This window comes from Pangasianodon hypophthalmus, chromosome 22 (assembly GCF_027358585.1).
Source record: "Pangasianodon hypophthalmus isolate fPanHyp1 chromosome 22, fPanHyp1.pri, whole genome shotgun sequence".
NCBI lineage: Eukaryota > Metazoa > Chordata > Actinopteri > Siluriformes > Pangasiidae > Pangasianodon > Pangasianodon hypophthalmus.
The window spans coordinates 8,759,325-8,785,303 of record NC_069731.1 but is presented as its reverse complement, the minus strand read 5'-3'; the positions used below and the strand labels follow the sequence as shown (position 1 = coordinate 8,785,303).

The 25,979-nt window shown below is 40.0% G+C and overlaps 1 protein-coding gene across 1 annotated transcript in view; it reads right to left on the bottom strand.

The window, feature by feature from the left end:
- Nucleotides 1-7,402: 7,402 nt before the first annotated feature.
- Nucleotides 7,403-25,979, bottom strand: part of LOC113532774 (intermembrane lipid transfer protein VPS13B) — a 162,039-nt gene continuing 143,462 nt past the window's right edge. The window contains 17 exon segments of the mRNA XM_034298179.2: nt 7,403-8,576; nt 8,655-8,904; nt 13,158-13,260; nt 13,431-13,607; nt 13,780-13,950; nt 14,172-14,348; nt 14,564-15,345; nt 15,744-15,862; nt 18,628-18,845; nt 19,042-19,169; nt 19,309-19,589; nt 19,688-19,834; nt 20,679-20,864; nt 21,031-21,238; nt 21,978-22,154; nt 24,814-24,989; nt 25,666-25,749. Of these exon segments, the coding sequence (XP_034154070.2) occupies nt 8,334-8,576; nt 8,655-8,904; nt 13,158-13,260; nt 13,431-13,607; nt 13,780-13,950; nt 14,172-14,348; nt 14,564-15,345; nt 15,744-15,862; nt 18,628-18,845; nt 19,042-19,169; nt 19,309-19,589; nt 19,688-19,834; nt 20,679-20,864; nt 21,031-21,238; nt 21,978-22,154; nt 24,814-24,989; nt 25,666-25,749 (3,627 nt within the window). The 3' untranslated portion in view covers nt 7,403-8,333.

The following is a 25,979-nucleotide window of genomic DNA, read 5'->3' as shown; positions in this document are numbered from 1 at the left end:
TATATTCCAATATTGGCTTAATAACAATATTTTTTTACTTTCTTGGCTGTTTAACTCTTTTTACCAGAGGCCAAAAAATGGAATTTCTACCTGTTTTGGGGGTACCCCTGTTCAGCATTGAATGAACGAATGAATGAATGAATGAATGAATGAATTTATTTATTTATTTATTTATTTATTTATTTATTTATTCATTCATTCATTCATTCATTCACTTATTTATTTATCTATCTATCACTCCACAGTAGTGGTTAATGGCTCATATGAAAGTAGGCACTCAAGGTTTTAAGAATTTGCAGTTTTTCATAAGCATTTATTAATTAATTAATTAATTAATTAATTAATTAATTAATTTTACCTAGCAACAAGAAACTCATCCAAAAGACAAAATCCTATAACAGGTTTGTAATGCAGGCCAGGGTCAAAATACCCAAATAAAAAATAAAAAAAAAATCAGCATCAGTACAAAAGGGACTAGGCAAAGGCAAAATTGATTCAAGGCAAAACAGATGAAAACACAGATAATCTATCTACTGTTGATATCCCAGCACACACTGGAATGGAGTGAGTCCTGTAGAAGAGTGAACAAGGGAATTTTTGGCCTTATTGGTATTCAGCCCTGAGGAAATACCAAGGTCTATGTGGGATGGGGACAGGTTGCAGGAGACGTCTGGTTGACTGGTGTGAGGTTAGTGTTTGAGCACACATAGCACAGGCATTAACATACCTTCCAACATCGTGTTTCAATGTCTCCTACCAGAACTTGCTCTCCACCAGTTTTTGTGTCTGCTTGATACCTGGATAACATAAGCTAAGGGAGGTGTAGACCCAGCCCATAACTTCATCTTGCATGGATCAAGGCACATAGACATGAGTGGCTGGGCATTGCAGAAGTGTAGGATCATTCTGCTGAGCATGTCTAATTTCATTCATGATCTCCCACTGAACCAAAGCAAGGTAGAATGGTTTCGGGACTAGATACTGTGTGAAACTTTTCAAAGATTTGTGAGTGTCCATATTACCGTTCTTGGATCCTGGTCAGTAGGTAAGCACAAAGTGAAAGAGGGAGAAGAATAGTTCCCATCTGGTTTGACATGGGTTTAGTCTTTTGGCAGACTTCACACACTCACGGTTTTTATGATCTGTGATGACAGTGAATGGGTATTTGGCCCCCTCCAGCCAGCGTCTCCACTCTTCTAATGCTGCCTTCATTGCCAGCAATGCCCAGTTTCTCACATTGTAATTTCGCTCTGTCTTGATGAGTTTTCCGGCGAAGAAAACACATGGATAGATTTTACCAGGGTTACCTTGTCACTGAGACAAAATGGTCCCGATGCCACTTTCAAAGGCATCTACTTCTACCAACTGTAGGTTAGGGTCTGGGTGGTGCAGGATGGGTGCGGATGTGAATATGTTTCAAGGCGTTCAGGACCCCTGGGGTCCACTTGAGGATCTTGGGCTTACGTTGAAGCAGGGAGGTTGGAGGGACTGCCGTGGTGCTGAATCCCCTGATGAATCCCTGGTAAAAACTGGCAAACCCCAAGAAGCATTGCATTTCCTTGACAGTTTGGGGTTGGGGCCAGGTGGTCACTGCTTCCACCTCTTTCTGGTCCACCTCTACTCCTCTTTCATCTATTATGTAGCCTAGGAACTTAACAGATCTTTGATGAAATTCATACTTTTTGAGCTTGACATACAAATTATTGGCTAGCAGCTTTTGTAGTATTGCATGTACCTGGGCAATATGTTCCTTCTCAGTTTGGGAATATATCAGGATGTCACTGATGTAAGTTAAGACACCCAAATTTAAGAATTCTCTGAGTACTTTATTGATGAAGGCTTGGAACACTGATGGAGCAATGATTAGCCGATATGGCATGATCAAATACTCATAGTGCCCAGTGTTGTTCACGAAGGCAGTCTTATGAATTAGGTTATAAGCACTTCAAAGATCAAGCTTAGTGAATAACTTAGTTCCTCTCACCTATTCAGTGGCGGATGGCTCTGGGGCAAAGGGTACAGGTACTTCACTGTGACTTTGTTCAATCCTCTGTAATCGATGCAGGCTCTGAGTCCTCTATATTTTTTCTCAACAAAAAAGAAACTTGCTGCAGTAGGTGAAGTTGAGGGGTGAATGTACCCTTGTGCTAGTGCTTCTGAAATATACTCATCCATGGTCTTGGTTTCTGGGAGTAAAAGTGGATACACATGTACTCTATGGGGAACCATATCTGCCAGCAGCTTGACTGAACAACCCCATGGATGATGTGGTGGCAGTTTGGATGCTTTGGCTTTGCTAAAAACTTCCTTCAAATCAGCATAAGGTGCAGGAATAGTCCTTTCATTCTTAGTTTCAGGACTTTCTACAAGAGTGGAATAACATGGAAGAGACAAACTGTTTAAAACTAGTTGTTCTCTAGGAAATATGCTCACCTTTCTTCCACGAGGTCACAGGGTCATGGGTAGACAATCATGAGGAACCTAGGACAATGAGATCAATGAGATGTGTGGTGATTTGGTCATCATGATTGAGAGCGTTTCACTGTGCAAAATGCCTTTGTGCATCTGAAGGGGAATGATGCGGTTTGTTATTTTACCTCCACCTAGTGGGAAGCTATCCAGTGCTTGACACTCAGTGAGGATGTTAAGGGAACAAGAGGGAAATTCAACATGTCAGCTATAGTTTGATCCATGAAATTTCCAGCCACACCAGAATCAACTAGAGCTAGGAGGAAGTGCAATTCAGAGCACCAGGATAACTTTACAGGCAGAGCGATATGCTTACTTCCTATCATGGGAGTAATATTGTGGCTAACCTGGTCATAACTCCTCTCAGGTCTGAGTGAACAGGAGTGAACTGGCTCCACAGTAGAAACATAGACCCAGGTGTTTATATCATTCCTTTTCAACAGAGAACAGGCTGGTTTGTGCCACGTCCATTGGCTCCAGTTTGTTTCTGGGGAGATAGATTGTGGGGAGTAGGGAGGATAGGGCCTTGGTCTACAGGCTCGATTCAGATTATCAGCAGGCTACCTTAGTTTGGAGTGTGTCATTAAGGCCTTATTGAAACAGTCTTCAGCACAGGTTCATTCTAGCCACTCTCTGCAGCCTTAGTATGTGTAGGAGAGTGAACAGGCAGCAAGGAAGCCATAAAACCATGCGCCCCACTCACAGACTTTCTGGAGCAAAGTTAATTACAGCTTGCTTACTGATTGTTGGATTTCAACTGTCCTGTGAGCAATTGGCAAGTGATAAGTCATCCCTGACCAGAGGATGAACCCTCTCAGCCAAGAGGAACCTATGTCAAACTCATTGATTTAGGCCTTTGGCCAAGACCAGATGGTTCACCCAACAGGTTGGTAAAGCTGATAACTTCAGGAAAAAGGGGGGTGATTCACCCAAGGACCCTCATGGAATGAGACCTTTGCTCTCCCCAGGAACACAAAGTTCACCACCCTTCACACATTCCACAGAACCCAGCTTTAACAGACTGCATAAGGCTACTTTACATCTCCTGTAAGGACAGTGACTTTTAAGATGATGCACCATAGGTTGAAAACCTGTTGCCTTTTTAATGTCATTCCTTATATGTATCATGCCGATAGCCACCAGGTCATTATGATGCTTTTGATCATTTAACAGATATCATAGTGTTAATGAGTGTATCAATAACAGCAGGTATGTCGTGTTTGGTATATGTGTGATTGCTATTGAATTTCCTAAGGGTTGGTATAATGTGAATTTGAGTACAATGTATTACATGCATGTTACCAAATTCCTGACCAAAGTTTTAACTTAACCTTGTGGAAAGTTAGAAAAAGCACATTACTGAGAGCCTTGTATGCTAATTAGTGTCAGAGGAGGAGAATGCAGTTTAGACCCACCCTGATCCTGCTGATTGGAGCAAACACTTGGAGCCCAACTGGAAAGGGTTAAAATCTCGTGACACAAAGGAAACTCTGAGTCTCATCTACAAACATCTCCACGAGAGGTCTCCTTTAACATCTTCAAAGAGTCTCATCCATCCACATCGCGAGAGGTCTCTTTTAACATCTTCAGAGTTCTCGTCACCAAACTACTCCAGGAGAGTTCTCTTCAACCAACAGCTCAAGAAAGTCTCCATTCACATCTGAAGGAAGTCTCATTAACCAAGAGCTTTAGAAGTTCTTGCCCCTCGACATCACAAGGAGATCACACTTGCTCTGAGACTCCAGACTGGTTTCTGCAAAGCCTCCAACTCCCACATTTGCACCTCTGTGAACCACTCATCAAAGTTTTGCAACCCACCTATGAGACACCACCGGGTTCGTGCCTCACTCTGTCATCCTCATTGGTCTTCTGAGATGCTACTTAAGGCTAACCAGATCGCCAACCAATCAACATCGCCGGAAAACAACAATGCAACAAGGGAATCCCTGGCAACACAAACGCAAGTATAGTACCTCCAGATTCTCGCTGAACTGCATTTAATTACATTTAAAGCCCTTCTAAATGAAGCGAAGGTTAAATTAATAAGTTGATGGTTCGTTTAGGTCATGGTCTGAGAAACTGCTAGAAACTCGGTATTTCTGTTCAAAGCCATTTTCACCCCTGTTTGTGTGTGGGTGCATGTATTAGATTAGTATTAGATTAGTTTCTGTGCCTTAGAATAGTAATAAAGTCTCGTCTGATTTTAAAGGCAAGTGTCTTGTGTCTCTGTGCTTATAATTTACTGCCTTAAACTGCCGATTTTGTTACTGTGCTCATATTGTTTCACTATATTTAGGATATTATTGCCGGTGGCCATGGAGGTAAATATCCCATGCACAAATTTTGTAAATATAAGTTTACAAAATTTCCCCTTCTGAGCTGACCTGCTAATCTCCTACATATTTTTGGTGCATAATGCATCAAGCTTAATCTAAACAGCTAAGTTCCTACATACGAAAGTTAAATGAGTATTCAGCAGTGGTTAGTTTACCTTGCTTCAAAGTGAGACGTCTTTCTCTGGTGTCCTTTCCCATTTCCGTGTGATCAAACACCTTGCAGAACACTTGTCTGAAGCTCACAAAGGTTTGGTTTAGTAGCGTGGTTAATACCTGATGGATTTTGTCAATATCTTGGGAAAAATGCATGGGAGCACTTGCAAAAAATATAGCACATTTAATGAAAAAGCCTTTGCATTTCCCTGGTGAGCCATCATACTTTTCAGGAAGTGCAAATGGTACACGCCGTGGGACAACGTCTGGGTTAGCAGAACTAGCAGAAAGGCGTTGTGTTACTCACATGGATGCTCGGATGTGGCATGGTTGTTGCTCGCAGGTCCCCTTTACTGTTCTGGAGAATCTCCTGCACGATGTCAGCCGTTTGCTGCAGACGTTGCTCATGATGCTCAAGCAGTTGGCCTTGAGATGTTACAGCAGTTTGGAGGTCATGTACCTCGGTCAGATCCATGGAAGTTGGTGAAGTCTTCTGTAATAAAGGGCACAAGGTGCACAAGGTATATTATGGCAAAACACAGAGTCAAAACAGGCGGGGTCTTTACCTGAGAATTTGCCAAAAAAAACACATCCAAATGACAAAATTCAAAAACACGGTTGTAAAACAGGCTGGGGCCAAAATACCAAAAAACAGATCAGCTGCAGAACAAAAGGGACTAGGCAAAGGCAAAAACAGTTCAAGGCAAAACAGGTCAAAACAGATAGTCTATCCAAAAATACACAGCTTAGAACTCATATAATTTGATGGGCAAACCGTAAGAGTTTGCAGTGTGGTTCAAAAGGAAGTAGTGAGTGCAACTGAGGAAGTGGATTAGAATTCAGGGGATGGTGACCTCTGGCAGTCTGGAGGACAAGAGTCTGGGCTAGATGTTACACTGCCATTGGCTAATCACAGTACATTTTTCTAATACAGCTTGGTTAAAGAACTGTCAGTCATGTTGCTCATAAATGTTTTGTGTTCATAAAATTTCAGATTCATGTTTTATGTTTATTACTGTGTGTGTGTTTGTGTGTTGACATGTTTTTATATCTTGGTGGAGACAACGACAACTGATGTCATAATAAGAATACTTAGGTCTTATTGTCTTATTGTTGGCAGTACTCAGCAGCAACCATTGCTGTTAAGTGAGAAAACATGCCTGCAGACAAAACCATGTCAGTGAAAAAGCCGAAAACAGCTATTTCCTAGTCTATTGTTCTTGATGATCAGATGCATGAGGTTGTGCAAAAGTGTAACAGTACCATGTGGAATATCAGCATATCTCCCTGTTCCACTAAACTTGTTCACACACTATTAACCTGAAACCCTGCTGGCTTTGTTTTCCTTGTTAGGCCTAGTCTCATTGTACTAGCTATTGGTATAAGCTTTGTAAGGTAAGGGTTCAAAATTTGTCTGTTTGTTTTGTTGTTGTTTTTTTTAAATAATTTATTACCCCAAGTCAATTACCTGACCTGAATCTGACTGAGCATACATTTCACTGGCTGAAGGCAAAACAGAAGGCAAAATGCCCCAAGAGTGCAAAAGAACTAAAGAGAGCTGCAGTAAGCGCCTGGCAAAGCATCACCAGAGAAGAAACCCAGGGTCTGGTGATGTCTTCAGGCAGTCAAATTGCAGATGATTTGCAACCAAGTATAAAAAATGTCATTTTATTTTATGATTGTTAGTTTGTTCAATTACTTCTGCTCCATTAAAAAAAGGAAAAGGGGGGGTGCTGTAATTCCTACATTGTTCACCCAATTTGGATGTACATACCCTCTAACTGAAGCTGAAAGTCTACACCTTGAGCTCATCTTCATTATTTAATTTCAACTTTAATATACTGTGGTAGATGGCTAAAATAACAATAACAATGTCTTTGTCCTAAAGTTTATGGCCCTGACTGTATGTAAATGTGAACACAGTGTCAAATTTAATAATCTGTTTGCAAACAAGATCAGCTTGGCTAACCCTTGGAAAAAAGATGATAACCAGCAGAAAAAGATATTCACAATTAATTGGACAGAAAAGTTTAAGTTCATAATCTTGTATTTTTATTAGTGCCACGTAGCACTAATAAGGATTTTGCATTATTTGGTTATTATATACATAATTAATTGTTTCAAATGTTTTTCTTGCACATCATTTAAATTTTTATTTATTTATTTATTTTTTTATACAATTTGATGATTTCGGTAAAAAGGCTGTTTGTGTATGGCTGCAAGTAGGTCTTACGAGTATTCAGCCTGTAAACATATTCCTTCATGTGCCTTTCCCTCATTTAAATTAATTCTGTGCCACTATTAGTGATTCTTTGTTGGGTATGTTTCCTTGTTGTGTACATAATTGCTGCCAAGGGTGGTTCATCGACAAAATACCATGTAAAGAGTCTGAATACTTGAGTAAATGTGATAATTTTGGGAAAATAAAGGCTCAAGGCATGAGATCTGGGCATATTTTACTTTTTTTAATCAGAATATCAATATATATGACATATTAAGTGTACATGAGTGCCATTTCAATGGCTAATAAGGTTAATCAAAATTAGCATTCAACAAAAATATTCTTAAAAAAAAAACAAAAAAACATCTAGACAGAGAGGCAGTTCACAAGGTTTAAAAAGAGTCCAAATTAAAATGTCATTTTCTTTCACAGTCAGAGAAAAAAAGGCCCCCAAATAGCTTAAAGTTAGACACAACCACAAATTAATTTTAAATGGAACTTTCACACAATAACTATATTTATCAAACATTTTTTTGCAGCATAAAAATATGGCATAGGCATAAACAGAATGATGCATAAGACATAGTAACAGTATAAACAATCATAGTGTGCATCCTCATCCATTTAAATTCAGCTTTGTCTTCTATGTAAACATTTAAATAGGCAAACAATTTGCTCTTATTTAGACATCTGGAACAAATGCGGCATTCAACTACAACTTATAATGCAGAATTTTTGACTTTTCACTTTCAAGGTAAGGGGAAAGCAGCAAAAGCCTTGGGTTCTTTCTGCGTTTTATGTCCATGTTGCTGTGGCTTTCAAAGGATTGCAAAGTAATAAGAAATACACTCAAGACTGAATTAAATGCTTTAGGCTTTGGTTTTGTCTTCAATAAATTAATTTGATAATGCAGAGAATTTTCTTCATTTTCTTAATTCATGTTCAACCACTTTTGCCCCTTTTCTTTCCACCTCTCTGGATTGTATTTATTTTTCATGTTTACTCCGAATTGCTCACAAATCAAAATCTGAATAACTACCATGACTGACGTTACCTCAGATCATCAGTGGCTGTAGAAGTAGAAATCACCGCTAGGATTAGTATTCACTAATTGTATGCTTATATATGTGCACCAGAGGACACTTTAAATATTTTCAGTTGAAGCCAATGCCCAGTGCCTTGTTCTTCACCATGTTGAATTTACAGATGAAGACTTGGATGTAGGCAGGGTCTGCACAGTAATGATAAGTTTTGGTGATACTTTGGGCCGGTTCAGCTGAAATGACGACTGGTGGCTGGAAGAGCGAAGAAGGGGAGAAGTACTGTGACACACACATTACATAGTCCATCAACCAACGGTACTGCTGCTCAGATAAGCGCTCCCGAACACCGTCACCCTGAGAGATAGAAAGCGAAAATACTGAAAATGGGTAATTTTGTGTGAGGCAGCCAGAAAAAAAGGAGAAAGAGTTTACCTCACTGTTGCTGGTAACTCGATGCTGCTGCAGAGTGAGTGTGAGTTTTTCAGGGTTGTGTGCATCCTGTTGGCACTGTACCTCAGTAATAGGAAAGGCCTGCTGTTGTGTGTCTTCACACACACTCACAATAAAAAGCACCTCCCCACTTAGGAGCAGGCAGCCTGCATGCTCCTGCCCTGAACTGCTCATCATGCACACACACAGTGCCATGTGTACTTCTGGATGCCCCACAGACTGCATCATCTTCCTACAGTAAAACACACACACACACATTTAATGCAGCAAAATAAATATAGAATGTATATACACAGTCACAAGAATATTAGCAGGATTATACATCCTATAGTTCTGGTGAATTTTTGGGACATGTCTCAGCATGTCTCAAGTAAAGTCACATAGTAACAGGTATTTGAGTTGTTTTGTACATAAAATGTGTACAAAATATGAGTACACACTGCACTCAGTATAGGGAATATTCCTCTGCAATCATCTACCCAGCTTTTAATATATACTATAAGAATCCAGCCATCAAACACTCAAACTGCATTGAGTGTACAAAACATACACACAGTTGCCAGTATACTAGGTACACCAACTACTATACAGTATACTATACAATATTTATTCATACTGACCATTTTATAAGAAACATCTACCATACATATGTTTTTTAAACTTTGCAGTTATACAATTATCCCACAGGTTCTAAACCTTGAGGTCGCCATAGATGCAGATGGAGTTGCAGGAGATTTTTGCCAGCAGTTATTTACAGTCATGGGAAAAAGAAAGTACACCCTCCTTCAGTTCTATGTTTTTATTTATCAGGGCCTAAATAACAATTTTGTGGTCCTCACCAACATCTATAACCTCAGGTGACAACAAAAAAAACACAACAGATTTCAATATGTAGTCATTTTTTAACACCCTACACTGGCAGCACAAAGAGTGACTTTCCACCCAGCAGTGACATTGAGGTGTCCCAGCAACCCAGCAATCATATTAAAAGGTAATCATGTAAATCTTGTAAAAAATAAAAAATAAAAATAAATAAATAAATAAATCTTTTATCAAGATAATGACCCCAAATATATCCCCAAATCAACACAGAAGTTCAAACCAGATGTTTCAAGTGTTCTGCACAGACAAGTGATCCAAGTATTCTTTGATATACATACACGAATAGCCTCCTGTACATATTCTCTCCAGGACAGGAGATAAATACTGATTTAGAAACCAGTTATCAGTCAATCAATAAGCACTTCTTAAGTAATGTTTAAACTTTACTTTACTTAAAAATATTATGTTAAAATAAAACTATAGTGCCTATATATAGTGTACAGTATGTTGTGGGATGTTTTCCTTGTTTATTTCATTATGCTTATTTTAATTTCCTTGTTTACTTGATTGATTCATTTTAGTTTTACCCAAATCAATATGAACATGATGACTTGCGCATTGTAACTCTGCGACATGTAAACATGTTATTGTGAGAATATGTATTATGACGTTGCGTGAAGAAGTGCAAACCCTTCTATCTTGTTTGGTCTTATTGTCCCTCAAGCTCTTCTCCTATGCTTAGGAAATGGTTTTCCTGAAATGCGGGGGTGATAACATGTGGAATTGTACCAGATGTTTCTTTTTAAGCTGTGTTTTTAGAGAAACGTCAGACCAGACCAGGTACCATACATACTCTGGAGACACAGAAAATATCAATGATCATTATTACATATCACTTTCTTTGTTCATTTCACCTTTTGTGCACACTTAATAAATTTCCTAAACTTCTACAACCTAGCTTTTGGCTGGTCTCCTGGTTCGTGATTCTGACTTCAGAAAGATGTACAACATAATACAGTATCTTTGGAAAGTATTCAGGCCCCTTTAGTTTTCCATATTTTACTGTGTTATAGATTTAATTTAAAAAGTGATTAATCATATTTTTTGACCATCTGTCTACACAAAATAATCCATAATGATAAAAACAAGTTTTTATAAATGTTTGCAATTTTATTAAAAATCAAAAGCTGATCTTTATACAAAAAAGTTTTGCACAACAGGATTTGTGCAGTTGCTCCCATTCTTCCTGGTAGGGCCTCTGACGTTCAATCAAGTAGGATGGGAAGTGTCTGTGAACTGCCATTTTCAGGTCTCTCCACAGATGTCCTACACGGTTCAGGTATGGAAAAGTACATTCAGAGACTTGTCCTGAAGTCACACCAGCATTGGCTGTATGCTTTGGGCCGTTGTCATGCTGAAAAGTGAACCAGTCTCCCTGTCCCTGCCACTGAGAAGCACCACCACAGCAGGATGATGGCACCAACATGCTTCACTGTAGGAATGGTATTAGCTAGTTGATGAGCAATACCTGGTTTTGCCAGATGTAGCACTTGAGTTCAGCCCAGATTTCAAATTTTCTCTTAGCAGAAAAGAGAATCCATTTCCCCATGCTCTCAGGGTCCTTGCGGTTCCTGCCATATGCCCTTTACTCAGGGGTGGCTGCCATCTAGCCACTTGACCAGGCCTTACTGGTGGAGTAATTTTGAGATGGATGTTCTTCCAGCGGGTTCCCCAATCTCTGTGGAGGACTTTTGAAGCTCTGTTAGAGCCACTGAGTTCTTCGTCACCTCCATTCTATCCCAGTTACTGAGTTACAGCTCCAGGAGTCCTGGTGATCCTAAACCGCGTCCATTTCACACTGATGATGTTCATTGTGCTCCTGGGAACATTCAAAGCTTTAGAAATGGTTTTATACCATCGCTCAGCTCTAGGTCTTGACATAATTTGATTGTGGAGGTCTATGGAGAGTTCACTAGAAATGGTTTGGCTTTTAGTCCGACATGCACTTTGAATTATAGGACCTTATACACACAGGTGTGAACCTTTCTAAATCATGTCCATTTGCCACAGGTGAATTCCAGGTGAACTTGATTTTGCCGCAAGTGAACTCCAGTCAAGGTTTAGTGACATCTCAAAAAAATCAAAGCAAACAGGATGCACCTGATCTCAATTTGGAGTGCCTTAGCCAAGGGTCTAAATATTTATCTAAATGAGAGATTGCAGTTTTTAATGTTTAATAATTATCAAAAATTTCTAAAAATTTTGCTTTGTCTTTATGGATTTTTGTGTGTAGATTAGTGGCTAGGGGCATTTCTAGAGCTTTAAGGTATGAGTTAACCTGTCTAAAAGTAACAGGAGAGAATAGAAAAACATATCTAGATACATTTATTTACAAAGTAAGGAAAGTTTTATTTGTTTATATGGCATGGATAACCTTCATTTAATTTAGGATTGTATATATTTATTTATATTTTATCTAAACATTGCTAAAATAATAATAAAAACGGGGTTCCCAAACTAGGCATTGTGACCCCACGTGGGGTCACTTAATTTACAAATGGAGTCATAAGAGAATGTCACAATCTCCTCTGTTGTTTTATTCAATTATTTTGCAAATTAATATTAGAAATTTCAAAGACAGATTTTGTGTGCTAATATTTTGAAATATTACTGGGGGTCACATTCAGACAAGATACACTTAAATTAATAAAGCAATGTCCTGCATTGTACTTTTACATCTGAAAATACAAGTGGAATAAGCAACCACTGTTTCAAAAAAAAAAAAAAAAAAAAAAAAAAAAAAAAAAAGTACAGTAATGTACTTCATGCCTTCTATCCCTAGCTTTCATATAAAATGCTGCACTAAAATTACTGCCCCTATTATTTCAATACAATAATTTCAATGCATCATATTTCATCATTGCTAATCATGGCTAATTACAATAAAAGTAAGCTGCTGAACAGAAATGATATACTTCTGAATTTTCCAAATGCTAACTAGCAATACCTAGGTTAGAGCTACATACCATACTAGCAAGAAAGGCAATGCCTATATGACGTATTCAGTCTTGTATTTTGTGGATGTGAAATAATACAGCAACAGTACAGTGGTGCTGTGAGGACAGCGTTTTGACAGTTAGAAAGAAAACACAAAAACAGCACAACATTCCCGTAAGACGGTACAAGAGCACTTCTTTCCACCTCAATGTGTACATGAATCCAAAAACTACAAAAACTGAAGGGGTCTAAATACTTTTCTGAACTCACTACACAGTCCCCTTCAAAAGTATTGGAATGGCAAGGTAAATTATTTTGTTTTTGCTATACAAGACATTTTGGTTTGAGATCAAAAGATATATATGAGATGACCAATCTATGAGATGATAGCTTTTTTGATATCATTTTTTCAAGTGATCAAAAATATTGGAACATGAGACTAACAGGTGTTTCTTGTTGCCCAGGTGTGCCCTGTTAGATTAATTGTTTAAACAATTAATAGGTCTGAATGTCTACTCTTGGTTTGAGCCCAGTGTTTTGCCTGTGAAGACAAATATTAAGTGTTATTTACTTTAAGGCTATCTGTTCCAATACTTTTGCTCACCTAAAAACTGGTGGTCTGCCACCAAAGGTGCGTGTGTATGTGTGCGTGCAAGCATCTGTTACCAAACATATTTGAGATGACTATTGGGTCCATCCGCTGATTTCAACTCTGTAGGCGGGTACAGCTGCTTTGGCAAGTGCCAGAGCCCAGCACCATGCAGAATACCTGCGGATACATACACTTTAATAATATGCGGGGCTAAATATATATGTACTTTACAAACTTCAGAAACAATGACCACATTAAAATTTCACCCCAATATGAATCAAACACTTTTAGCACATTTGCAGACATCTGTAACACTTATACAGTACTTATATTGCAATCACACACACCATATCCTGTCTGTGACACAAGCTCAGCAGCACCTCCGATTGGTTTGGTAAAAATTCCCACAATGCCTTTCCCCACTCCAGAGATGACACCACGGGCGGTACTGGCTGCCGTACTATGAGCCTCTACAGACCTTGTAAATGTTTGCATTGGCTGGTCCACAATACCCGCTATCGCTCCTACAAGCGCACAGACAGACAAAGATACAGAAATACATATGAAGATATGCACACACGCACAGACACACACGCACAGACACACACGCACACATGCTGCAGTCAGTATGGAATAGGATAATGGTTAAACTAAAGTGTAAGAGAGTGCGCATATGCTAGTGTGAGAGAGACTGACCCAGCAAGCTGAGTCCCAGGCAGGAAAGGCCTTGGCGCAGGCCATGACCCAGAGTCTCAGGGAGTTGCCTCCTCCACTCCTCCTGGCGCATATAATATTCCTCATCTAAAGACAGTCTGTCCATGTTCCGTGCTAGACTTGTGGCCAAGTTGGTAATGGATGTCAGGGTGCCTACATAAGAACAGGTATGGGGGTGGGGGTTTAGAGACATCAACTTTAACTTGTAATTTTTTTTCTGCTAAAGCCATCTCTGTTTAATTACCAAGTTCTTTTATAACATTACATTTTTAAATACTATAAGCAGAAGTGTAAAAATTCAAAGGCAATGTACCTGTCTAAGTGTGTGCACAAAATAGAAGTGGAAGTGAAAGTGGAAGTGGAAGTGCTTTTACCTTTTGAAATGTGTCTGACAAATGAGCTGGTTCCACGAGACACACCACTGATGAAAGCTCCAGGACCGCGTGTTAGTCCTTCATATGGCAACCTGAAAAAATCAGCCACTCCATTTCCAATACTGCGTACCAGGCTTGCAGGACTGCCCAGGATCTCTAAAGAACCCACAACCCAACCTATACAGATAGCCACAAACCAGCCACACACACACACACACACACACACACACACACACACACACACACACACACACACAGTGATCTATTCAGCTTGTTGGAACAACCGCAAATCAGACAACAGCAGAGTTTTACTGTACTGTTATCTAGGGATTAGAAAAATGATCAAGCTTGTATGTGTGTGCATATGCATTGTAACAGAATGAGCAACACACCTGCTCTGAAAAGGGTTCCTGCAGCATAGTGCAAGGTTAGTGCATGTATCAGTTGACGTGGAGTGGTAAAGAGTGGTCCTCTTTCAAAACTGGAGAAGGAAAGTGGTGTGTGGTCTGAAGCAATATAGAGCTTCAGAGAAGCATGTATACTGATCAACAGACTGACCGGCTCAATTAGCAGTCGCTGTAGTTGGACAGGCCAAACAAGTGTCTGCATTGACTGGCAAACCTGCACAGGAATAATGAGACTGGGGTCTCCTGACACTCTCTTGTCTCCCCCAGTGGAAACAGGTATGTAGGTGTGGAATAGTGTTTTCAGGTAGTATATGAAGGTGTCCTCCAGATAGATGCGGGCTGGTTTAAGCTTGAAGCTGACCTGTTCTAGGTGGTACCCATTGCTGGAGAGTGTGAGGCCCACACATAGGAAGCACATCTGGCGTAACTCCTCCAGAGCCTCGGGATTCAGGATCAAGTCCCTGTCACCAACCCATGAATCTCTGTCTGATAACTGCTCCTGACATAGCAGGACAGGAAAATGAAAACTGGAGCAGCTGTAAAGCTGGTTGTCCACCTGCAGGCTGCCACACAGTACCTGCACATGGTGGCCATGAGAGGTGGGTATGTCACCCATAGTGGGCTCTGTTAAGGGTAGCACTACCAAAACCTTAGACATGGTTAAACGCAAGAGCTCCATTGAGCCAGTCGTACTCGTGATGTCATCACAAAGTGCCATGCTAACCTCACTCAGAATCACATGGAAGGACAGCATCTGATTAGACACCCTGTCAGAAAGCAAACAGACAGACAAAAACAAGAGAAAAATAAATACAGCATCAACTGTTGGTACAAAGACTATGTGAAAGACAAGGAAACCCACTCACAAAATATCTACTGAGGAACAAACTGATCATATTGTCACTGTCTTATGTGATATTTGAGTGTGCTCGTGTTTGTGTAACCTGTGTGAAAATTAGAGTGGCTCTGGTTACGCTAGTTAACATGTCTTTCTCTGTTAACTAGCGTAACCAGAGCCACTCTAACTTTGTTTTGTGATGTGTAGCTTCAGTGAAAATATAATATTGAAGTACTGGGCAATAAGTAACTATACTTGGGTTTGAGTGTATTATTTGGATACTGTTTGAGTGTATTATTTGGATATGTTGGTGCTTGTGTTGTGTACCTGTGGTGACGGCTGATCTCAGCATCATCACAGCTCTCAGGTGCAAGTGTGAGGATAATGGTGCCACTCTGATAAGCTACAGTAACATACAGACAGCCAAAACCTGGCAAGACTGTTACCTACAGAACACACAAAACACAAGCACACATGTTTGCCTTAGTATCGTTTGAGGACCTTCCACTGATACAATTATTAAAGCAAATAATTAATGCAATGCTACACCTAAGCCTAACCCTAACACAATTATATCCCTATAATAATAATAACAATAATCCCTTCTCTACAAAAAGAATATGGCAGCAAGACTTATGGCAGCAAGGTTTGCAAAATTGCATCTGAACAAACCACAAAAGGTCTGGAACAATATCCTTTGGACTAATGAGACCAAAGTGTAGATGTTTCATCATGCACAGTGCCTGAAAGCTGTGCACAAACAAATGCCCTCAAACATCAAAGAACTGAAGCAGTATTGTAAAGAAGAGTGGGCCAAAATTTCTCCAAAACAATCCGAGAGACTCCTACAGAAAACATTTACTTTAAGTTAAGGTGGTTCTACATAAATTATATGGTGTACTTATTTTTCCCACCTGGTTTCTGAATGTTTGTTTATTTTTTTTGAAAAAAAAAAAAAAAAATACTACATATTAAAATCTGTTTTGTTGTTGTAACCTGAGGTTATTTGTTTGTAGAAGTTGGTGAGGACACAATTGCTATTTAGGCCCTGATAAATAAAAACACAGAACTGAAGGGTGGTGTACTTTTTCAAATGACATACACACACACACACATACACACAAGATGAGTATGAGATGATATAGGTCAGAATTTGGGGTTTCATTTCCTGATATTTGTATCTAGATGTGTTAAACAACTTAGAACATGGCACCTTTGGTAGCGGACCACCCAAATTTTAGGTGAGCAAAAGTATTGGAACAGATCTTATAGTAAATAACACTTAACGTTTGGTTGCATATCCCTTGCTTGCAATAACTGGATCAAGCCAGCAACCTACTGACATCACCAAACTACTACTACTTATGTGATGCTTTTTCCAGGCTTGAACCACAGCTTCTTTCAGTTGTATGTTTGGAGAGAGGTTTCTCCCTTCAGTCTCCTCTTCAGAAGGTGAAATGCATGCTCAATTGGATGAAGGTCTGGTGATTTACTTGGCAAGTCTGAAACCTTTTTCACCCCCTGATGAAGTCCTTTGTAATTTTAGCAGTGTGTTTTGGGTCATTGTCTTGCTGCATGATGAAGTTCCTCCCAATTAGTTTGGATGCATTTCTCTGTAAATTGGCAGACAGAATATTTCTGTAGACTTCTGAATTCATTCTGCTGTTACCATCATGAGTTACATCATCAATAAAGATTAGTGAGCACGTTCCAGAAGCAGCCATGCAAGCCCAAGCCATGACATAAGCTTGTATGTTTTAGATCATGAGCAGATCTTTTCACTTTGGCCTTTCCTTCACTTTGATAGAGGTTAATCTTGGTTCCAGAACGTTTGCGGCTTATCTCTGTATTTCTTTGCAAATTCCAAACTGGCCTTCCAAATTTTACTGCTGATGAGTGGTTTGCATCTTGTGGTATGGCCTCTATATTTCTGCTCTCAAAGTCTTCTTTGAATAGTGGATTGTGATACCTTCAACCCTGTCTTGTGGAGGTTGTTGTTGATGTCACTGACTGTTGTGTTTTGGGGGTTTCTTCCCAGCTCTCACAATGTTTCTGTCATCAACTGCTGTTGTTTTCCTTGGCCAACCTGTTTGATGCATGGTTGGTCGTACACCAGTGGTTTCTTTCTTTGTTGGATATTCCAAATTGTTGTACTGGCAATGCCCAATGCTTGTGCAATGGCTCCAACTGATTTTCCCTCTTTTCTTAGCTTCAAAATGGCTTGCTTTTTGCCCATAGACAGCTGTCTCTTTTATGTTGGTTTTTAGCAACAAATGCAGTCTTCAGAGGTGAAACCCAGGGCTCAAACTAAGAGTATACGTTCAGAGCTATTAATTATTTAAACAAGGAATCTGTGAGGGCACACCTGGCCAACAAGAAACATCTGTCAATCACATGTTCCAATATTTTTGATCACTTGAAAAATGGGTGGGTTCAGACAAAAGGTGTGATGAAATTCTGATCTATTGTCTTATATTCACCTTTTGAACTCAAACCCTAGAACTCTTGAATTATTTAATACATAAATATATAATTTCATAAATTAAGCATTACCAGCATGTGAACTCAGAATCTCTGCCCCTTTCACACTATATGACTTTAACAGTTGTTCTGTGGAAATAGCAGTGTGCACACTGTACTACCTTTCACCTGGAGAAATCCTTGCTGAAGTGCACCTGATCTACAAATCCTGCTTTCTCAAAAACAAACACGAGAGCTATTTATCATATGACTCTGTGACTTCATTATTATTTTGTAAAGAAACTTGAAAAAAGAGAAATAAGAGAAAATGTGGAGGAAATAATGGTTGGAAATTTGTTGGCATTGAGGATTGTCTGGAAGTAGAGAACTGAACGTATAGTGAAAAGAAACATAGCTATTTTTATATTTTATGCCATCAGGAATCATGTTGTGTGTGTTTTTATTTTTGCTGTTCCTAACAAGCAATTTACAGAAGTGCTTTGAATCAGTAAAGTCTCATTCAATAAATACATCCTGATACTGGTTCACTGGGTCGTGCACCAAGAGTAATAACAGTCTAAAAACTCTGAGGAGTTAATATATTAAGAAAAGCACACAGACAACACAAGATTTTTTTAAAATAAAGTGCTAATTTAAGTACTCCAAAGTACTTAGACTCCAAAGCAAGACAATCACAGCTCTCCACCAGTGAGGAGCAGCAAGCTACTACTGAAAAAACATGGGTTAGTACCTGTGTGCCAGGGCTGTTAATGTCAATGTCATCAGTCCATTTGGGTGTAGTAGGAGTGGCCGTAGGGCTGGGTGGATCAGAGGCAATGCTGAGCACCACTGTGGGCAGAGTATCTCTCTGTCTGCATTCAGGGAAACTAGAGGAATGGTAGTACAGCTCATGGTGCACAGAGCACAGAGGGGGCACCCTCCTACAGAACACCTCTGCCCTAGCAGGCTCTGATAAACACACACACACACACACACACAATAACATTATTAACATACTGAGCATTTAAAAACACTGCAAGATTTTTCATAGCAGAGATCCATTCATGGTGAGATCCATCATTTTTGGAGGAGGCATGTGTATGTTTTTAAGGCAGAGCTGTTTTTTTTTTTTTTTTTTTTTAAGATGTATGTATACAAACTGTACCCCTAAGGTTTTCCTTCAGCAGCAGAGCTCTAGGACAACGGTTATGGATCAGCATACGGGGACATGGGTCCTCACTCACAGCTATGTAGTTGATTCCTAAATGCTCCAGATATGTCACAACCAGGGCCCTAAACATATGCACATAAACACTAAGCTGAGTAATAAAGCATTTTGCTCCCCCAGAGACACTCAATACCAGGTTTGAAAAGATTAGTGAAGAGATAGAAAAGACAAAGATTCTGTGCTTCCATGCAAGGCATGACCCACCTGGTGGCGAGGGGGTTGTCAACATTCTGCTGTATGGGCACAGCCATACTTTGTCTGGGAAAGTCAGATCGCACAGGAACTGGCAGGCTCCATAATTTCTCATCCTGCTTGGACTCTACCATGCAGCTGAGAAGAATTCGCTTTTGGGGTAGGAGAGAGGCAAACTCTTCTGTGGGGCTCTCTCTCAACACATCCCAGCAAGGCACTGCACATCTAGAAGGACTGCCAGCCTCTGACCCAGGGCCCATTGTCCACACACTTGTGTGCGAGGGACTATATGGCTAGAGTGTAAATGGGTTGTGGCATGTGGGACATTAAGATAATTGACTATAGGAAATACTTGTTCATTAAAAGAGGTATGCGTATATGTGCACATTACCTTGTCAGAAGCAGAAAGTGGATGTTCAGACAACAGTGCTCTGTAATTAATGGCCTGCTTTGTGTTGTTCACCAGAATCGTTTTATCCTCAATCTGTAAGATCTGAATCCCATACCTCACTGTGGAGGACACACAGAACTGGCACAGCTGTTTAGGGGGTTGGGGGTGGGAGTGAGACAGAAGGTTTTCTGTTACTTGACATTATGAGTTAAGGCAGTTTTTAATTATTTCAACAGACTCTATTATGAAAACAGCCCAGTTAGCAATGAACTTTCACCTATGTCAGAATGTGCAGAGCACAATTGCTAACTTACTGTTGGATTGGTGAACAATGTTTGTTCATGAATTTTGTCTCACAGGTTCAGGGTTTCTGGATTCAATCCTGAACTTGGGTTACTGTCGATATGTAGTTTCACGTTTTCCCTGTTTCTGCATGGGATCTCTGATTTCCTCCCACTTCCAGAAAAATACAAGTAGGTGTATTGCTGACTCTAAATTGGCCCTAGGTGTAAATGAGTGTGTGCATGGTGCCCTGTGATGCATTCTTAAAAATGCATGACTGAAAGAATATCACCATAGTTTTCTCACACTATCAAAAACATGGGTTATACCACATGATTATAGTGTTGGTTCTATTAATGGAGTGGTGTTTTTATAGAAAAACACAGTACCTGGTTAGGTCTTTTTAGGTCAGGCTTATAAGACAGATGCTGTCACATGATATTAGCGTTTACGTATTGTACACATATTTGTCCGAATCGACACACTGTAATGTTTCTGTCCACCACTCTCTGGCCATCAGTGTCTTAACTTACTGGGAAGATGAAGTAATTCTTTAATATACTTTATTCTAAACTCTTTTATGTAAGGCACTATAAGATTCTGAACTCAAAGTGAAAGGTGATTAATAATAACAATCTTTATTTATCTATCACATATATGTGACATAATATCACTAATAGGCATTACAAAAGCTGTCTCTTTCTCTAACCTTCTGTCTGGGTGGGGCTCCAAGAATGATGTCAGCATCCACATACCCCTCCTCATCCAAGCTTAGAACCTTGGCTCCGCCTACCTCTGTCCAGCGTGGTGAGGTTAGATCATGCAGCAGATGCATTGCTTCTGACTTGTGAACTGTATTAGTGTGGGGCCAATAAAGGCCAATTTGAAATGCCTTCTAACACACCGAAACGGAAACAGACACAGGAACATGAGACATTTGTTCTTTGAACAGCATACTCTACTCTAGACATGCTCTTTCTCTCTCACACTCTTTCTCTTACATACACACCGAGGCACACATACACACCCTTTACAAAACATTGCTGGTTTAACCATACTACCTTAAAGTTTGGGGGGACAATGGTCTTGCCAGCAGGAATCTGGAGAACAATGCTCTCAGCCTCAAAGAGCCAGAGGTCCCACTGAGAATGGTTGGTGAGCAGAGCCCAAGGCAACAACTCCACAAGAAGAGTGCTCAAACCTGTCCTCCATGCACACAAGCGCACCTGCATGGGACTGTCCCACTGAGCTACTGGCTCCGTCTCCAGTCTGCATAGACAAAAAACACATCAGGGATATGGTTAGAGAAATAACAAACTCAGCATTAATCTTTGGAATACTTGTAGGCATATGTTAATTTCCAAGTATGTTGTTGTACCAGGGTTCAATGACAAGTTTCAACAGAACCAGTATTTTGCTAAATGGTGAGAACTAAGCAACATGGTTTTTAGTCTATCCATAGTAAATAGTACCACTCAAGATGTTTTGACACCCTCACCCTTAGCTGTTTCCGGACCAGACTTTCAATTCAATACATTTTGTGAGTCACGCTATTCTTTCCCTCGTTCTTGATTATTAATAATGATTAGAATTCAGGTGTTTATCTTTTTTGTGGAACGCCCCTGCCAGAATCATAATTATTAGTGCTGGAGGTGCCTGTTAGCTGCTGCTCACTGCAGTTAGCAGCTTTAATCTCTCCCTCGACATCAGCATGCATCTGCAAAACAAGCTGTTGTGCTGCTGTTTATGTCCATAAGTGACATACGTATTTTGCCTCTTTCAGGGCTGTACATGTGACTGTGTGTAATAGGGAACAGTGTAGATGCATGCAGAAGAAGAGTTTACATGTACATATACATGATTATACAGTATATGGTCACTCGCATAAACAATAGCACACAACTCAAAATTATATTTGATCACACACATATACAGTAGATAAAGCTAAATTAGACAACTCACACACAGACTGAAGTACGTGACTCTGTCAGTCTGTGTATATGTCTACCTGTCCGGGTTTTTGTAGGTGTAGGGCCAGGCTGGCAAGTCAGAACTTCTGGGGCCATAGAAGTGTTCCAGGATTTTGTTGAGGTTTTCACTCTTCTCTGGGCCAGCTTTATTCACAATCTGCTTGATAAGAGCTGAGGAGATTGGCACTGCACAGTGGGATACATCTCCTTCTTCACTGTAACACACATACACATCAAAGCACATGCTTAAATAAATTAATTAAAACCATAAAATTCCAACCACATTTTGCATGTATCATTTCAGGAACAAGTAAGGTAATATAAATGATGTTTAAATATAAACATAAACAAATACATACATACACACAAAAACACACACCCATCACATGTCAAAATTATGATATTTTCTATATATGAAGTGCACATACAGTAATTCACGTAGAAGCAAAGCCCCCTTGAACATGGAGACCTAACTATAATGTCATGTGGTGACAGTATTTTGCTGTAAAACAAAATGGATCGACGGCATCAATGGCATCAGTGGCAATCTGTCACTTTATACTTCTTGCCTCATACATGTCCGGCCTTTAAGAATATTTTCGAGCTATCTGCTTAAAAGCGTTTAACTACGGTCAAAGCTACAAGTAACCTGTCCTCCAAAGGTGCAGAGAGACTCTGCAACTTATTAATTTTTCAGTAAGCTATGAACTGTTTTTGTTCATTTGTGCAGCACTCACCTCTCAGTTTAGTTTCTTTTCTTACATCACCTACCATCTAACGCACCACAAAATTAATGATATCCGCCACTGTGGCAGCGGGAGTGTGGTCGAGCATCAGCTGCAGATTGAGAGGAGGCGGGCTGAACCAGCAGGTAACGTGTGATGATTCTCACCTGTGTCTTATTACCGCTAGCCTACTTATGTGTTCCTTTGTGCTTTCTGCCATGAGCCAGAAAGAAAGAGAGAGTGGCACAGCTGGCAGTGCTTGCAACCACACACACACACACACACACACACACACACACACACACACACACACAATCACACCCATGAATGGAGTGTGATCTTAACCTGCAATGAGGCGAAAGCCACGAGCTAGTAATGGCCCCTTTTGGGTTGCATTTCCATTGGTTTGTTTTTTTTTTTGTGTTGAGTTTTTGAAAGTGCGCTGAAAATAAAAGTAAGCCTGGAGCTCTGCTGAAATTCCGCCTGAATCTCGTGTCTTCCTCCGCATCCATACACACCGGGTTTTATAGCCGCTAAATGTGTTTCCCTTGTTAGACCACATTCATACTGCTGATTTTGAGAAATTAGTGGGTTCCCTTGACAACTCCATAAGTGGACTGGATTTAGCCTCTACCAAGGTAATAGGCTCTCAACAGACAATAACAGACACCCTCAACATGCTGTAGCCAACAGGGCTGCTGGAAACACCATCCTCTGATGTATGCTACCCAAGCATCAAGTGTAGATGCCATGGCAGGTACGAGTAACTCACTGGCATTTTGTTGCTTACATTGAATTGGACAATCCAGTTGGCAGCAATTGAGCCTTCTGTGATGGAACTGATTGAAACTGCACATGGACCAGTATGCAGTGTGGCTCTCCACCAATCTAGATCTTGGCCCACACTGGGTAACATAGTTGGCCCTATCTGGTGGGGGCAAGATAACCCTATGGAACCTGCCAAAGATCCAGATTGGTGTAGAGCCTGCAGCCAAAGACGCAACCAATTATACTGTCAGATGTTCGTTCTGCTGTGCAGTGACAGGATTGGTTCACAACAGTGGATCTGTGTGATGCATATTTTCATGTTTTTTCATGTTCCCACTGCATCGGAATACAGATGTTTTCTGAGGTTTGCCTTTCAAGGACAGGGATTCCGATTCAAAGGTCTACTCTCTGGCCTCTCTCTAGCACCAAGGATATTCACAAGATGCATGCAGTAGGCCCTGTCACCACTGACGGCAAGAAGCATAAGGCTACTGCCATATCTGGACGATTAGCTTGTGTGCCCCCAACAAGAAGCAAGCCACCTGAAACATGTCCACCCACCATGCACACATTGTGGTGTTCAGTCTTATGGTGAACTGGAAGAAAAAAACAACAACTTTGTACCAGTCTACACAATTCATCGTCGTGAAGCCAGATTAATCGAGAATGCTAGCCACTTTGTGACATGACGGACATTATTTCACTTGCAAAGCAAATTCATGCAGGCCACTATGTGTAGTTTCAACTCCTAATAAGGATGCTTGGGTTGTTAACCTCAGCCGCAGCAGTAGTTCCCTTAGAGAATTAAAAAAATGAGTCATCAGCATATGGCTAAACCCCTAATATCATGGACAATAACACATCCTCATCTCTATCATTAAAATACATTAAATTTACTTTATGAAACTGATTTTGATTTTATCTGTTGTTATCTCTTTATCTATCTCAGGTGGAATGATCTTAACCTGATTAAACATTATCCTGAGAAAAAAGACTATATCAAGCAAACACCCTGCCTACGTCTACATTAGCAACACTATCAAAGATTATAAATCTACTATAAAAATTGTGCAATAACTTTGATCATAAGTATCATTCACGTCTCTATAGGTACTTGTGGTGTCATTAAGCCTTTGCATTGCTTGCTATGGAGAGATTACAGTACAATACAGTATCTGGTACAATCTGAAATCCTTCTACACATTATTTATGCTATTTTGCACGAATTCAAATCGGTTGTCGAAATATTTTGTCCTTCAGGTACAGGTCAATCCCCATTCAAGTTGCTAGGAGACTTGTATGACTGGACATAACTACACAGGAATTAATGAGGTGAATCTGAAGAGGTGAGATGTGTGTGAGTGACCTATGTGTGATGTACCTGGCTTGAAAGGTGAGGTGGTGTGTGATGTTTGGCTCCAAGTTGAACAGAGATTGCTCCTGCCCTTGACCTTGTATGAGCTGGCATTCCTTCTGCCCCAAACTCCGCTTTTCTACCTGCACGAAGACAGGGTCTGGAAGATGGCTCCGCATTACAAACAGAGGACTGAAAACCACCTGGAGAGAGGAACACATGCCAATACACACAAATAAAATCCTGTGTTTATAGGGTATGTGTATATCTATATTAGGGGTGTGATGCAATGTGACTATCTGTATCTGTTTAGATCCATAATATCCATATAGGTATTGGTATTCTGATGAGGAATGACAGTTCCTCAACTTCCACTACATAATTCGAGTTCATACTTGGCCTCAACAAGAGATGTGCATGGCACACTTTTTTAAACCAGTGATTATTTTTTGTACCTGCCTGCAATATTCTCTACCAAATTTAGGTTCTAATTCCCAAAATGTAAATAAACTAGCCTAACTTAAACCACTGCAACCCTGACAAGGCAGTTACTAAGGGTGAACCCTGACAAGGCCGTTACTAAGGATGCATGAATGAACGTGGGCTCTATCCTGCAAGCTTTATATCTGACTGCTCGCTCATTCTCAATCTCCCTCTCTTTCAACATTCTTTGCTGTTCCCATGGGATCCCAATCCCAATATGCACATCTCTAGTCTCAACTAGATTCTCTGTGAACCTTGCTTGCAAGTTTTCTAAAAAAAAAAAAAAAAAAAAAAAAAAAAAAAAAAAAAAAAAAAAAATGAACAGTGCACCTCCTATTTGTATCTGTAATTTTTTATTTGGTAATAACCCTAGTGTGTATGTATAGATATACTCACCACTCTCTGCTGCATATGAGAGTTGGGTTCTGTAGTTATTATTGTGCAACACACAGACACCAAGGACCCAGTAGAAGAGGGGAACTACAGTGAGAAAAGCAACACATGAAAGGATTGTGCTATACTGAAAGCAGAAGAAGCAGCCTTTGCCAGTCACGTTATTTGTCACCACTGCCTCAAGTTTCTGTGGCAGCGATAGGATAAAAAAGACAAACAAAGACAGCACAGGGAAGACCAAAGGGTGTTAATCATACACAACTATACAATATCTTACCCTCTGGCATTGTGATAAACCCTAATTAAAATTACTAGTT